The sequence below is a fragment of the Excalfactoria chinensis genome, chromosome 3 (genome assembly GCF_039878825.1).
Source record: "Excalfactoria chinensis isolate bCotChi1 chromosome 3, bCotChi1.hap2, whole genome shotgun sequence".
In the NCBI taxonomy this organism is placed as follows: Eukaryota; Metazoa; Chordata; class Aves; order Galliformes; family Phasianidae; genus Excalfactoria; species Excalfactoria chinensis.
In genome coordinates, this window is record NC_092827.1 from 21,456,042 (window position 1) to 21,472,212 (window position 16,171).

General features: G+C 42.2%; 2 protein-coding genes across 2 annotated transcripts in view; both read right to left on the reverse strand.

Annotated features, from left to right (window-relative positions):
- The window catches only part of LOC140249535 (glutathione S-transferase 3), a 147,067-nt gene extending 142,887 nt beyond the window's left edge, over window positions 1-4,180 (reverse strand). The window contains exon 1 of the mRNA XM_072331359.1: window positions 4,171-4,180. The gene's annotated coding sequence lies outside the window, so the exon portion shown is untranslated. The remainder of the gene's footprint in view (window positions 1-4,170) is intronic.
- The window catches only part of GCLC (glutamate-cysteine ligase catalytic subunit), a 31,428-nt gene continuing 18,944 nt past the window's right edge, over window positions 3,688-16,171 (reverse strand). The window contains exons 7-16 of the mRNA XM_072331358.1: window positions 14,391-14,465; window positions 13,395-13,511; window positions 12,510-12,648; window positions 11,872-11,984; window positions 11,121-11,213; window positions 10,307-10,411; window positions 8,512-8,593; window positions 8,321-8,424; window positions 8,101-8,221; window positions 3,688-5,436 (exon numbers count right to left, since the gene is read on the reverse strand). Coding sequence (XP_072187459.1) covers window positions 5,231-5,436; window positions 8,101-8,221; window positions 8,321-8,424; window positions 8,512-8,593; window positions 10,307-10,411; window positions 11,121-11,213; window positions 11,872-11,984; window positions 12,510-12,648; window positions 13,395-13,511; window positions 14,391-14,465 — 1,155 coding nt within the window. The 3' untranslated portion in view covers window positions 3,688-5,230. The remainder of the gene's footprint in view (window positions 5,437-8,100; window positions 8,222-8,320; window positions 8,425-8,511; window positions 8,594-10,306; window positions 10,412-11,120; window positions 11,214-11,871; window positions 11,985-12,509; window positions 12,649-13,394; window positions 13,512-14,390; window positions 14,466-16,171) is intronic.

Here is a 16,171-nt window from a genome sequence, read left to right on the forward strand (position 1 = left end):
TTTTCTTTTTGCCTTTTTCGGTGCCGATCCAGACGAGGGGCCTGGTTCTTCTGCTGCCTCCTCTGCTTCTCCTTCTCTTCGTTCTAGACGCGTGGACACCCGTTTCCACTTCTTGCCTTCCACAGGGGCAACTGACATCGTTACTGGTGCCTCCTGTGACTGATCAGAGTTGACTTGGGATTTTCCTTTTTTGGCTTGAATCTCAGATCGGAAACTCTCTCTCTCCAGAATAGTATTATACAGAGCACGGTATGCATAAGCCAAACCCCAAATAATGTTTACCTCCTTAGATTTCTGACCCAAATACTCACTTAATTTCTCAGGGTCCCTCAGGTGTTCAAGAGTGAAATCCCATGACATTGGGGGTCCCCATGCTTCTAAGATCTTTCCTAAACCTTTCCATATTCCCTGCCAGTCAGCATTCTCTGGTTTTGGAGGAGACTTCCGTATAGAACGAATTAGGATTACATTCATTGATGCTAATAACATGACCAGGAGTATGAGCACTAACTCAGCTACTGAAAAGTGTGTGACAATCTGAGAGTACAGCCTGTACATTGGATTGAGAATCTTGGTGTCTGTAAAATTGTCTATTCCATCTGGGAAGCAAGTGCTTGAAAAATTGACCATTCCATCTGGGATGTAAGTGCCAACATTCAAATTATACCATATCACATATAAATACCAGGCAGGTGTCTCCATCAGTGCCCTTATTAGGTTATATATATACATAATTCCACAACAAAAAATCATGGGTTGGACAAATGGCCAATATGTTGAGAAGATCATAATTGCTTTGAATCCCTTAAACAGAGCAGCTGGAATGGAGAGTAGATTCATAGCTGGTAGTGGCTAGCAGACACTGTGAAAGTCAGAGCCAGCTAGCTGTGCTCTAAGAGAGCAAGAGAATCTCTTTGTTTTCTTTACGAAAGCAAGATAGCAATGCTCAGAGTGTACAGCTACTCCTGAATGTTGACAGTTCGCCTGGAATTTCAAGGTCAAGCTCCCAGGCGCAGAAACGTAAACTTTAGATAGCTCCTTAAAGGAAAAAAAAACTCGTAGCTCTGTAAAAGCCAAAAGGAAAAAGCAGAAAAACAGCAGCTCCTGCCCACTTTTGCCCACTTTTGCCCACTTTTGCCCACCTATGCCCGCATTCTCCACCAATAATCTGTCACGGATTGCCTAGATTTACCTGTATCCGTGACAGGGCAGCCGCCCCGTAGGGCCTCCCCTCCCTCCCCTCCCGGGGCCCCGGAAAGGAAGGGAAAATAAAACAGTGGCAGCAATCTAAGGAGGAAAACTTATTTTACTAAATATGATATTGGAATACAATGATTGAGGCTAATAAATCGAACAAAACAGAGAGAGAGAGAGTCCCCGAAAACCGAGAGGCCTACTGTGAAGTCTAGGCGACACGGCAGGAATGCTTCTCACTCCCTGAGAGTCCGAGAGAGAGAGAAAGTTCCAGCCTGAGAGTGAGATTATAGATGTCCTCCTCCCGTGACTTATCTCTGGCCGCGGCGTCCTCTGGGATATGTAGTTCTTCTCCGAGAGCTGAGCACCTGGGATGCTACTATTCTACGGAACTGGAGTATGGATGATCTATACTGCACATGATGTTATGATGTGGAATATTGACAGCAGCACTACAAAACTATGACAGGGCTCCAGAACCAGATGCAGTTCTCCAGGGGAAAGGGAGGGGGGTCTCACAAGAGCAGAGTGGAGGGGCAGAATCACCTCCCTTGACCTGCTGGTCACACTTCTCTTGATGCAGCCCAGGATACGTTTGGCCTTCTGGGCTGATAGCGCACACTGCCAGCTCACACTGTTCATCAACTGACACCCCCAAGTCCTTCTCCTCAGGACTACTCTCAAGCCATTCTCCATGCAGCCTGTATTCATGCTTGGAGTTGCCCCAGCCCAGCTGCAGGACGCTGCACTTGATTTTGCTTTTCTGAGGTAGGATGAGAAACGTGGTCTTGTTCTAGTGCCAGCTCCTGGCAAGGCCTGATGCTGCGTTGTGGGAAGTCAGAGCCACAGCTGAGGGACACAGCAGGCTGCAGACCATAAATGAAGGGCAAGAGACAATAATCCGAAATATGTTATTTTGTGCTGTTCTCTGTTTTAGATAGGAGTTTGTTGTTGTTGCTTTCTAAAGTGATGTTTGCTGCCCAGAATCAAACACTTTAAGAGCAACTCCTGCCTCATGTGGGGAGCTCTGCCCTATTTCCCGGCCTGTGCAGGCAGTTGCTGCAGCCACTGGGGCTGCTGGCTGTGTCCTTGGCTGTCATAGCAGGATGCAGCGTGGCCCGGTGCTCAGCACAGCAGCAGACGCCTGCAGCCAGAACCCCGAGAGGGTTCGGACCTGAAATGCCACTGCAGCTGCGACTGTTTTCTCTCCTCCTTCCCCCAGAACTGTGATTCTCACTTCCCAGCTCATTGCCATGCTTCCGAGCCTAGGAGGCCACCTAGGGCCGGCCCCGGGCTTAGCAGTGAGCTTGTCCCGACTGCGGTGGGAGCAGACGGTTCTGCGCTGCCCCGGGACAAGCAGCAGGCAGGACAGGCCGCTCTGCGAGCCCTGAGTTCCGTGCGGGGACAGGCGCAGGGGCTGCGTGGAGGCCGAGGACAGCACCGCAAGCATTGGCCTCCGAGTGCCGTTGCTGCGAGGAGACCGGGCATTAGCTATGCAGCCCTGCATCTGTGTGCCCCTCTGGGAACAGGCTGAAGGCACGGAGCCCAATTTACTAAGCGGTGTAAAGGGAAGATTAAACGGAGCTGAAAAACGCCAGAGCCGGAGGTCAGCTCGGTGCGGCCGCCCGGCGAATGGCTGCGCGGGGAGGGAGCTGCCGGTTTCTGACATTCCACCTCGTCAGCTTCACTCTCAGACTTTGTTACCGCCTCCCGCAGCTGCTCTCACCTCACACGACCTCTCCTCCTCCTCAACGAGTCGCTTCGGGCCGGCATCCCCCCTGCGAAGCCACCGCACACCAGCACTTCCCTGCGCCATTCCGAGCCCTTCTGGCAGCCTGTCCCTGGGTTTTGCCTTCCCACATAACAGGGTAGTTTGGGGAAGACGTTGTAGATACGGGATTAAACTGAAGAGCTAAATGAACAGGTGCGCTCACCTATGGACTTCTCAAGCGAAGCAAAGATGCTTCAAGAACATTCCAGCAAGTCATCAGGCCTTTCAGACTTGAAGAGCCCCATGGTTCTTGCTGCCATACCCCAATGTCACGTTCTTGTTTCCAGTCTCTGGTACACCACGCTGCTCACACTGCTCTCAATAGCAACCTTCTGTTCCACACAGCTGCCAGCTGGAGGACTTTTGTCCCTTCATCTGCTTTCCTGCCTGCAGAATATCCCCAGGGGTGTGTTTTTGCATGTTGGTATGCATAAGAGGCAGTCGGAGGGATGGGCCAAGCTCCTCCAGGGGCTGCAAAACTCCTTCCTGCTGACACCCAGCTCAAGCTATCCAAGCAGCTGCTGGAATTACCTCTGCTGTCACTTAAATTCACTGCAAAACCGGAGCAACGCACAGAATATAACCCTAATCCTCTAATAAAACTAAACACAGTGACTGCATCAAAGATGACAATTTCTGTTGCAGGAGCGATAAAACCTTTGCTATCAGCCCTCAGGAAGTACAACTGCTCCTTTGTTGAATCTGAGACCGACTCCAACTCATGCAAGTGACAAACACATACTGCAAATTTTATTTTATTTCCTTATTACACAAACTAAATTAGCATATATACCTACACCTTGATTAAAACAAATTCACCACCACATGAAAAAGCGTTCTTTTTATTCTCTAAAGCACACCTGTGAACACAGAACAAATTCTAATGTCAGTACATAAAAGCCTCTCTTTAGTGCACCTTGTCAATGCAGTTTCTCCATTAGTCCTTGGTAAAGATCATTACACCTCAGATATTTATATGCTCTTGCATTAAGCCTTGCATAATGTATCCATAATGCAATGCACTTTTAGGAATCAGTTAAGAAGCTAAATTAAAAGGCCCCGTAAGTTTGCTTTATTTACAGTTGCAATGGCTAAATTTCATGTATATTACAGTCACTGCCAGCACTGGCTCCCAGTTCAAAGGACTCACGGGCTCCATGGGCTCCCTCCATCTACTTTACAGAGGGGGTGAAGTTGCCCATACTTACAGCTCCGTAGGTACCTCAGCTACCTGTATCGAGTATAAACATGCTGCCAGAAATAGTTTTAATAGTGAATGATGAATAAGGAACTCGACCATTAGGAAGAACAAAAAGGTCCTTGGTTTTGTGCTGCAGTTGTTACTGACTGTGGGAGCAGCAGCAATGCAGGCTTCTCCCAGCAGATAAAGAGTGCCAGAGCCCAGAGCAGTCACCTCTGGTTCCTGCATAAGGACAGCTTGATGCTCAGCTCCCATTTCCTCTTCTCTTACATCACTTCTCTCTTTCTGTTCTGTTAAATCATAATAAGTGGGGCAAATTTCTGAACCATTACAGGAAAAAAAAATGTTCTGTGAAAAGATGGGAGTTTTTTGTTGTATGAAATACAGGCTATGAAAGAACATGGCAGCACTTACGTAAACCTGCAGTTACCAGGAGACGGGGAGTTGTGCTATCTGAATAGAGATAGCTCTGTTCCTCCAGTTCTACACTATACACCCAGGTGTAGGTCTTGTGGCAACCGAGAAACTGCTGTAGAGATTAACAAATGGGATGCACATGCATTTTTCTGTTCTTAAGTACTTTCAAAACCAAAATAGAAGGGAGAAGCCTGGGAGTCAGGTCAGTTAAGAACTTCTTTTCCTTTCTTACACAATAAGGTAGATTATTCAGCACATTCCAGGTTAAAAAAATTACAGTAAACATTCAGTAACTGGAATGCATATAATATACAAGTACCATTACATTTACAAAGCTGTTCAGGACAATCTTCCTTTTCTAAGCATAAAAAAGTTAACAAGCTAATTCACAATAACTTTAGATACAGTGCTTATTAAAATACATTGATGTTAATCATAAAAATATTTTACTATTTACAAGTACATTGTATAAACCTTAACAATAAGAATATGCCCATTTTAGAATGCCTTAAACCAATATTTAGGCATTGGCCCATTTAATAGTGCAGTACCCCTGTTTTGGTCTTCACACCATGAAACTGTAGCAGATTCACAGTATCTTTGCTAGTGCTTTGCTAAAAGACTTTCTGTTCTTTAACAAACATTCATTACAAAGGGTCAGTTTTGTTACCACTCGGCTTCTTGTTAAATCCTACCCCCAGCAGTTCTGGACATTCTGCCTGGCCTTGTGCGATTTGGTTGCATTTCCAGATAAGGCTGTAATTCATTTCATCTGTTATCACGCTGTCCTGCTTGTAGTCTGGGTGCTGTGCGATGAATTCCCTCATCCATCGGGCGACTGTCATTAATTCTCCTGAGGGCAAAACGAACCCAAATTTCAGTTGGTACACCTAACGTAACAGTAAAACATCCTATGCACGATTAATTAACAGGTCATACTTTCATAGGAAACACATTCCTTCTTTTTAATGAGGCTAAGCTTCAAGCAAAATTCAGCTGGCACATCACTGACAGTCCCAAACACTTCTGGTACAATCTTCACAATTTCAGTCCTTTTATAAAGGCATCGCGCTCAAATGCTAGTGCAGGTGTTACCAATAGGCTGGACAGCAAGAGGTCTTTAACAGAAAAGCTGAGACAAACCAACAGACACCACTACAATAATTACGTAGGGCAGTGAGGCACTGGCACAGCTGCCCAGAGAAGCTGTGGATGCCCCAACCCCAGAGGAGCTCAAGGCCAGGCTGGACAGACCCTGAGCAGCCTGACTTGGTGGGTGGCAGCCCTGCCCACGGGAGGGGGTTGGAACTGGATGATCTGAAAGGACCTTTCCAACTCAAACCATTCTGTGATCCTATATAACTTTCCATCCAACTCAGCTGCTATCTCTGCTTCATGTGCCCTTAATTACTCTGTTACTTTTTCCCTCTGGCAGTTCCCCTAGCAGAAGACAGGTGGGTTCCTAATTACACCAGCTCCTAGCTTGCACACACTGCCCCTGCTCCACCATGCAGGGTACCTCTGGCCACAGGGCGGCCATCAGATGCCCCAGGGTCCCCAGCACCAAGAAACACACACTGCCTGCAGGAGACCTGTGTCCTTGTGAAGGAGCAGCTGTGACTCAACTGGACTCCAGCATTTAGCCTACTAAATCCTGCTCCTGAATGCAGTACACACAAGCAAATCCCAGTCAGTACAAGATAAAGGTAACTATGATGATAAGACATCACAGCAGGCTGACAGGATGCGTCCCTCAAAAAATAAGTTGTGTTTTTAAGAAATGCAGCCGGTGTTTTATACTACTTCTATCTAAAAGAGTGGCAGAACAAAATATATGCAAGGTGAAGGTGCTGGACACATGAGCACAAGCTCTTACCCACCAATCAGATGTGTGGCTGGGAGATGAGCTGAGTGTAATTCAGTGTAGCTCCTCAACTACCACCACTAAGAACCGCGCAACCCATACCAACATGGACACCTAGTGGTCAGACGGCCCAACCACTCAGCACTCTACTAAAAATAAAGGATGCCGTTCCTAAATGCATACACCTGTTCATACACTGTACAAACCTTCACCTTAAATGCAGCACATAGTTCTCAAAAGCAAACAAACAAACAAAAAAACAACCAACCGCCCCCAAAACATGGCAGAATTAGGAAAAAGCTGAAAAATGTGTAAGAAAACTTGCAAGAAAGGAAATACGGGATGAAGGAATCTCAAGGCTGGAAGAGACCACACTTGTGAACAGACTTCATCAAGGTTCACGACTGTGCAAAGCGAGTGGAGGAACATTACTGTGCAATGCTTTGGAAGCTCTGCTACTTTGAGGGTTAGGGTACCTCAGATGTTTTCTTCCTGCCAGTTTACTTTCTTTCTCTCAGTTAAGTGAAGCACCAAACCCCTCATCTGTGTTACCTGAGGGACAGAGGCCTTCTACAAACAAGCCGGCTTTGGAAAGAACATTTTGGAAAGCAACAATTAACTGAAACTTGTTATCACTCTCAAGAACTGCTAAGCATTAAATTACGAGGCAGGGGAAAGACCTGACTTTTATCTCAGCTTTAAAAACATCTTTATCTAGAAGGTTCTATAGCAATCTTCAGGAATTAAAAAGGAATGCAACACTAATTTAAAACCAAAGAATATATCATAAACAAATACAATTTCTGTTTTGACTCCTAGGACGGTGGTCCTGGACAACCTGGCCTAGTACCAGATCTGGAGCTTGGTGCCCCTACCCGTGGCAGGGGGCTTGGGACTTGATCCTTGGGTTCCTTTCTAGCCCAAGCCATTTGATGACTGAAATTAACTGTCCAGCTAAACTGAATATGGCAGGCACAAGAAGAATCAGTATAAAGCTGCTACTGACCATTAAGCCCAGTTCTGAATTAAAGTCTTTGGTCTGCATCTTCTACTCAGTACACTGCTGCATTTTAAGAAGGACAGTAAGAAGTCATTATACCACCTATCTTAGAAGGCACCACATCATGAAAAAGATGGGAAGAACCAGGTTTGCTTTGACTTGAAGGAGCTTTGCTACTTACAGAAGAGCCTTCTTATCAGTGAACTAAAGACAAGTCCCCACGCTCCTGCATATCAGAGCTTAACCTAACTTAATGCCATCACACTTTAGAGCCACATCCACAGCCAGGCTATCAGACCCAGCCCCACATACTTGTAAAACTAAAGGAGAGGGGATTAGTTTATGTAGAAACATACACCACACATTGGCAGAAGTGCTGAAAAAATATCTCAGAAACTTCAGCTTGGGAGTACTGTACCAGTTACTCCTAAATTAAGTTCAAAAATGGATCATGAAACATTTATGATCCGAATTAAACATGACCTGATTTAAGCCAAAGGACACATGTCAGTCCTCTGCTCCTAAGATTTAACACTCAACCAGAAAGCCACAGTTGCCACTAGTTCTACCCAACTGATGACTACAGAACATCCTTTTTACTTTGGAAGTAGAAAAACGGCAGGAAAATCAGTGCCCGGAAGTGTCAAACATACCAGATGCTCTCTTTTTTATTAACTTCAGGTAGTTCAGGATGGTGCACCTTGTGTCCACATCCACCTCCATGTTTTCAAGGTAAGAATTCAAAATGGGGATCAAACCAGGAAAGACTCCTTCCTGCGTGAGAGAAGACAGTCAGCATGAAAGATGCTTAGCCAATTCTGGGAGGATGGAGCAGAGGGGAAGGTGGTGTGTTCCAGGTAAAGAGGCTATGACCTTCCCGTTTATAATTGTATCGATGCTCATTAAGGTGTACTCTTCTGTGTCTGTGCCTGTCCCGTTTTGTGCTGAGCCACATCCATCCACAACCACATTTCCACCTTCATGAGAGACAAAGAGAAAGAAGAAAGTCAGGAGAAATGTAGTAATTACTGATAGTCACATTGTTAGATTGCTTGCTGGGATACCTTTACAAATATCCTTTCTGAAGTAAAACATCCCCTGCCGAACAGCGTCTCTTTTCTGGGCCATCTTCATATTTTCATCCACCTGGCAAAACAAGTATTTGCAGAGATCAATGGCAGCTCAGAAAGCAAGGACTCTCCAAACCACCCCCCCGTTAGTTTGGAGTCTCATCAGTTGAAAAACTCCTCTATATTCTTTCTGCACCCAAACTCTGTTTCAGTTTTAACAAGTATTCAATACATTTCTTGTGCTTCTGAGCCATTCCACATAACAGTGTCACTATGCGCTGTATTCTTTCTGGAATCTGAATTCCCTGACATAAGTTAGAGAATTTCTCTTTGTCTGTTTGGTTTGATTTCATATTATATCACACCACCTGTACGGTACAACTACCATTAAGTTTACAACTTCAGTATATTTCTCCATTTTAATTAAACATGTTAAGAAAAGCATCAGGACCCAATGGCAGTGCTGCACACAGCACTGGCAGTGCTTTCCACTATACAGTCTGCCAAAAACCTTCAGGATCTTCTTTAAGGTTACCCATAATATTGTTGGACAATTCCGTTAAGCTAAGGGTGAGGTACCCTGGTTAGGTACCTCAGCTTGTCCTTCTCCTCCAAACATGAACAACAAAGAACACAAGATACACACTATAACCACATTTAAACAAATACCTCAGTAAGTTTATTTGAAACCCACAGTCTATTTTCCCTGTAAAACAGCAGAAACTTGCCCTTTTTGAGTCTCAAAACATTTTTGTGACTGCCATTTATCAGCATTTCTGTAGTTGCTTGACATCATTGGGCACCACAGGAATTCCTACGCCACGAGCATGCAGGCCTTCAGGGAAGCATTTTGCTTGGTGCTCACTGAACAAGCAGGAAGCCACACAACAACCAAAAAGGAAAACTATGATATCACATGGCCGCTGCTCACTGGGATACGGCAGCAGGACTGCAGAAGGAACACGCAACTGAAATGAAGGCAATGGCTTGATGCATTTATTAAAAACATGACGTATTCACAGAGCTGTTTCCTGTAGCTTTATTACAGTTGCCACTTGTTCCTTCCTCTTTTTTTCAGACTTTGCCCTAGAATAAATACCTAAAGCTTATTTCTATGAATGCAGGATAAATTTATGTGGAGATTTAAAGGAACTGGCCACTGGAATTGAATGGTAAAAATGACTTTAAATATGTGCTGTGAGAATAAATACAACATCGAGTCTGGATTTTAACATGTAGAAATTGAAGGGGACTAAGTGGAGAAAATGATTCTGTGATTCTGTGAAATCAGACGTGTAGAAGAGTTAGGTTTGGGATCCTGAGAACAGCTTTATTCTGACATCTGTGTCAAAGCATCTTTCATAGATACTCCATTTTGGCTTTGTGTAATAGGAACACAGGTAAGGCATGCCTGTATTCTTATTGCTAAAAGCAGAAAGCTAAATTCACCTGCTCTTTTACAAGAAATAAACTATAGAAATAAAGGCATTCTGTAAACAGTTTCTATATAAGGGCCCATCCACCACTCTTAAGGGAGTCATGAAACATCGAGAGGCAGCTAACAACAAACACCCCTGCAAGCTTAACTCCATTAGATGGCAGTAAAATATTTGCAATTGCAGAGCTTAAGTTGAAGCAAATTACTGGTCCAAATGAAAACTGACTGAGAGACAGAAACGACTGCCCAGTAAGCACACACTCAGTAATTCCTAGATTGCAGAGGATAAAAGTTAAATGTGATGCAAATATTTTGCAATTAGCTCCATTAAGTCCCATCTTTCACACCTACCTTGGACAAAGGAATGAGAAAATCCAGTTTGTACGATAGAATCACTCGAGTTAGCAGTACCACAAACACAACATATGCAGAGTTTTCAAAGTCTGTTAACTGGACCTAGACATGAAAGAGTTAGAGATGGAATTACACTAGCAGGAACATGCCCATAGAAACAGATGACTACCTGAGAGAGTTCAGAGTGGTTTGACTCCAACAATTCACACTGATATGTGTAATCATACACATTCTACTAGCAGAGACAGTGACGTATGTGCTGGAATGATTGTGTCTTCAAGTGCACAACACAGCGGACACTTCAAGTTCAACCCTTTAAACCAATGTCAAAGTGCAGTTGTGTTTCAAAAAGCTACCTAGTAACCTCTATCTTTAGGCTCTGTGTAATTAGAAATGCATAATAGCTTTTAAATTCCTACTTAAGGGACTCAACTCAGCAATAAAATAAAAACACTTATGAAACACAGAACAGTGACAGCGGAATTGTTCAGTACCAATAAAAGTACTGGAGAAGTAAGGTCTCTGGAAACTAAATGAGGCTTTGTTTGCAGAAGTTTTAGTACAAGCCTAATATTCCTTTCCCCATTACCCCAAATCTATTAGCATGCTTTGCTGTGCCACAGTGGATTCCCCTGTCAGTTACATTCCACAGTTCATGTCTGATTAAACACTGCTGTCCACTTCATTTGCATCCAGCAACTCAGAGGGAAGAAAACACAAGTAAAAAGGGTCTGATGCTGAATGGCAGCGTGTCTAGTACTTTTCCACTTAAAAGCAAATGGGCTTTTGTGCAAGTTGACTCCCTCCTTACCTCCATAGGCCTGAATTCCACTCTCCATCCTATATCTGAATTTGGAGGGGGTGGTTTAAATCTCATTGTCTGCCAGTTTGTAGACTGGATGTTCTGCAAAGCACAAGAAATTATCTGTTACAGTTAAGATATGCATCATTATATAAGATAATTAAAGCAAAATGAACCATCTTAATAACTCCCCAAACTAAATAACTCCAGTTCAAATTAACAGCGAAATAGTTCCAAATTGACTGAGGACTTTCTAAAAGCATAATGTAACTACTCATCCTCAAGCAACTATGCTATGCTTTCTGGGCTGAGATTAAACAGGTCTTTTCCTAAGGGACTCAAAGATACAAATGTAAAAGCACATAAAAATACCATACTGTGATTACACAATAATAGCTATGTTATACAGATATCCAGGAGTTTGTGTAAGAGATACATGCATTAGAGACGTCATGCAAATGAGCTTTCAGGAAGTCATACAAAAAAGGCAGTTCCCCATATCAATTACATAACTAACTGGTTTGTGCCCTTTTAATTTTGTTGCGTTTAAAATATAAGGTACCATCTTCTTCTAAGTAAATGATTAAACAGAAATATGTGCTTATAACTACAAAGTCACATGCTAAAGAACTACCTGAAATGGAAAATTAAGGAAAAAGAATATTCTTAGCCAATATAATCATCCTCGGACTAAGCAGTACTATAAAAAAAGAGACATTTTACATATGTATTTATTAAATTCCTCTATGTCAGACACAACCTCAAAATGGTCGGATTCATTTGCATCATCTAGATGTATTTTCTCCTCAAACAAAGTCAATGGGTCTCGAATAAACAAGTGTGCGATATGCTGTGCCAAAAGGTGGTCAATACCTACAAAAAGAAAATGCAGAGAAACAATTCAAATGCAGCAAAGGAGGCTTTGAGAAACCATTTCTTTTACAAGAACCTAAAGTGAAATAATCCACCTCTGTAACACTACCTCAACCCACCACATCCTGTTAAAGTCAAAGCAATGATTTTGGGAAGGAAGGAAACGATTAAAGAGAAGAAAAGAACAAGATCTTCTTTGGAAGTGGCAGTTGGATATTGGTGTGGCTGCCATTCTGTTTTCTGACGTGCCTCTGTGCCACGTTTCCTAAAGCAGTTCTGTCTCTCCACCAAAGTAAAAGATTAGTACATGATTCACTAAGCTCCTCATGCTGGAATTAGGGACAGTTTCTAGCAGAAATATATCTATCTATATATAATGTTTTTAAATCTGAAGATCACAGTGCATAGATACTTTCTGAAAAGGAGTCACTCTCAGGGAATCACAACGATTGAAAGAAAAACTAAAATCTCCCCACACACTGCAAGCACAATTCTAAACCTGCTCATAATGAAGCAAACACTTACCTTCCTTTATTAGGTGCTCGTAGATATCTTTGTCTATTGTCAAATCAATGTCATTGTATTTCTCACCACATTCAGATAGATAACTGTCTATGGAATCATATCTGGATTTACTGATTCTATAATGGTTGTTCTTCAGTGGCTATATAATTTAAGAATACAATATTTTAACAGCTTGTTAACAATGTTACCCAGGATTTGATCACTAATGACACTTATGTCAGAATTATTATGCTGTTTAAAAAAAAACAAAACCCTACAAGCCTCAATTAAAATTATTCAAAGCATAAATCTTAAATGGAAACATTTTCCTGATGTAATCAACATTACCCCGACTATCTGGAAAGCATTATTACACCTATTTCAACACATATTGATGCAGTTTATTACACACATATTGCAGAGATGGTCTTAAACTGGGTAGCTCAAGAAAGAAGTATTTCAAGTAGACTTTTTTCTTGTTGTTACACTGTGTGCCTTCGATGCCAATTCATGCTTACAGAAATTCCTGAAGTTCTGACAATTGATCATTTCACGTAGCTCTAGTTTACACTACTGGATTACACAGCACCACCTGCTATTTAACTCAAACCAATTTCTGCCTTTTAGGCCTAAGCACAGAACGGAGAATTTAAACACAGACAATTTTAGCAAGCTGTGGAGGAGTAAAAGAGGAGTTTAACTGAAATTCCATACCTAACTGAAAAGGCATTTGCTTCTGTAAGCTTTACAACCAACATGACTGCTTACACAATCTCTTCTGCATTTACCACAACTGCCAAATTCCCCCAACAGGGACTCTGATGACCACAAGCAGAATTTGGTATTAAAGGAAGTTTAGTGTTTTTCTCTGAAGAAAAGCAGATGCCTACTACCCATGTCACTTACCTCTAGGCCCCTCTCTTCTCGCGTTCGATCATCTACAGATGCAGATATTACTCCCCAGCGACAATCAATATCAGACACATAGCCTCTGTAGAACGGAGATGCAGCGCTCAAGGCCATCTAAAAGAAAACAGCCTGACCTGAAAACAGAAGTACAAGCCAAGGAACCAAAAACAGTGCCTTAATCCCACAGGAAAGGGACGCCTGCTGGTCCATAAATACTTGAAGTATACATTTCAGTTTAGCATGCAGACAAAGCCCAATACCACAAAGTCCCTCAACTCCTATCCCCATAAAATGCCTGGATTAAATGTCAGCATTTCTGAAGCGGCACCTGCTGCTCTCCTTACTTATTACCTCAGTACTTAAGGAACAGAAAGTTGATGAAGTAGAAGAAATTTCGTAACAAGATCAGCCAGCATGGTGCTTCCACACTCATTGAGTTCAGCCAGCAATCTTTTTATTCTTGTTTGGCAGGCACTACAGCAGTAAAGCTGCAATACATCTCACTCAGAGTAGGAGCTGTTCACCAACCAAAACAGACCAATATTTATTTTATCATCATACTTGTAATACTTGTTCCCATACACTTATGAAGGGACAGATATAAGTGAAACAGACCAAAGGCAAACATTTAAGAATTGCCTAAGGAGCCACTTCAGCTATTTTCCATGAGAAGCTTCCCCAAATGAAGTATTCAGCAGAAGCATTTTTCATGTGTTTAGCAGGGTAAAGTTAGTGACATAAGCTCTGTGGTATCACATGCTTCTTGTTCAAGATTATAACACACAGTTCAAAGTGACAGCTCAAATACATTGAACATATTTGGACATTAAACAAATGACACTGTTAATGTGATAGCATAGGAAGAGAAATCAACATTTTACTCAGAATATTAAATTTGTAGCTAGCATTTAAGGTCTTAATTCAGATTTTATTTTTCACGTGCGGTGGCTTTCACACAGTGAGGATGTGATGTGACAGAAGTGCATTACTCACCACAATGGGGCAGATTGTGGCTAGTTGATCATAGAGATATCTTGCTTCAGAAATGCTGCAAGCCTGGAATGTTACCTGATGGAGGAAGGACAGTTGCTATTACAGTTTCCATAACCTTAGTGCAAGCATAGTCTTCCTGGAATCAGAGCCTATGATACTGTATAAGAATCTTAATATCAGAAATTCAATCTTAATATCAGAAATTTATGTGTTTTTTTCTTTCAAGATACCTGGACAAGCTTTTGCCTTATCTATCAGCAGCATTTGTATTATAAGCTTCCTTCCCCACTCTCTCCACCTGTATTAGAACAGTTCAGATGACAACAACTTCAGCTTTGAAGCCAGATACACAAACAGTTGCAAGAACCAAAGAAGACTGAATTAACATCTACAACACACGTGGGTTGATAATGTTCATTCAGGAACCACACCAGGAACCTACTCACTCAAAACAACAGTCAGAGGTAGATGTAAATGTTGCTTTATGTGACAGCTAATCCTGTTTCAATACCAGTTTTAAAGAATTGCTTTCAGTATGTTTTCCTTTGATCCTGCATCTGGGAAAAAAAATAAACTGTTTTGATTTACTATAACTTTTTCCTAAAAAAAAACCACCAAACAAACCAGTTCTGCCTGAACTGGAGGCCAGGACACAACCAAATGCGATATTATTTACTATTACTGATGTGGAAGCTGTACCACACAAGTCCTCAGAAACTATAATTTCCTTGCAGCATCAAACACAGGATGAACTTCAGTAGATTTTACTCCCCAGAGTTCTCAAATCACCCCTTCATGCACTTGAAAAACAGGGAGGGCCCAGTCAGCTCAATACTGTTAAAAGATGACAAACAGATTGAAAGCCTCTGCTCCCTTCTTCTGAGTTTACACATCCATATATAAATCACAGAGTAGTTTAGGTTGGAATGGATCCTACCATGACATTATGCAACCTGCTTCAACTCTGAATCACCGTCACTGCATACTGGCCTGAGTAACACCAGCTGAATACTATTATCCTTGTCCACAGACCATGATTAAAAACACACACAAAAGACATAGATTCTTAACCTGTCAGTGAAGCCCTCCCCACCTGTGAGCAAGTCTCAGAAAAATCCTAACAAAACAAAACAAAAAGAAACCCCAAAGCTAAACAAAAATCATCCAAAACCTCATAGGCTTGGTGCATGAAGTCTGAACAAGGGCAGGAGCACAACACTATGCCTTGCTGCTTGCAGGGGACAGTGCCAATGCAAATGATCCTAACTGAGCTGATCGGGACACTATTTCTGACTCCCAAAATATCTCAAAGCAAGTCGTATTCTACATGTGTAGTGAGAAAAAGACAAAAAGTCTACACTACAAACTACAGACAACAGGCAGGGAGCACATTTCTGTCTACTTGGTTATAAGGAATTAACAGTTAACACATAAGCAGCTGCTTACAGCACCCGACAACCTTGTTTTCATTTTCCTTTTGACAATAACATGAGTACAGAATTTAATCACTGATTATGAGCTTGGTAAAAAGCAAAACTGTGTTCTATAAACAGAGATTAACATTTTTCTTAAAGTTCAAACAGTGAAAAGTAAAAGTGAAGGCCGGATTTCTTTGTTGCTCTTGCAACATAAAAAGAGCTGGTACAAAACAGGCTGAATATAATATTGTATGTGTTTACTTTACACACACTTCAATATTTCATCATATTCTCCCTAGTTTACCTATAGCAACAAGTGATCGTACTTAGATGTTGTCCAAAACACTTTATCTGTTCATTCTT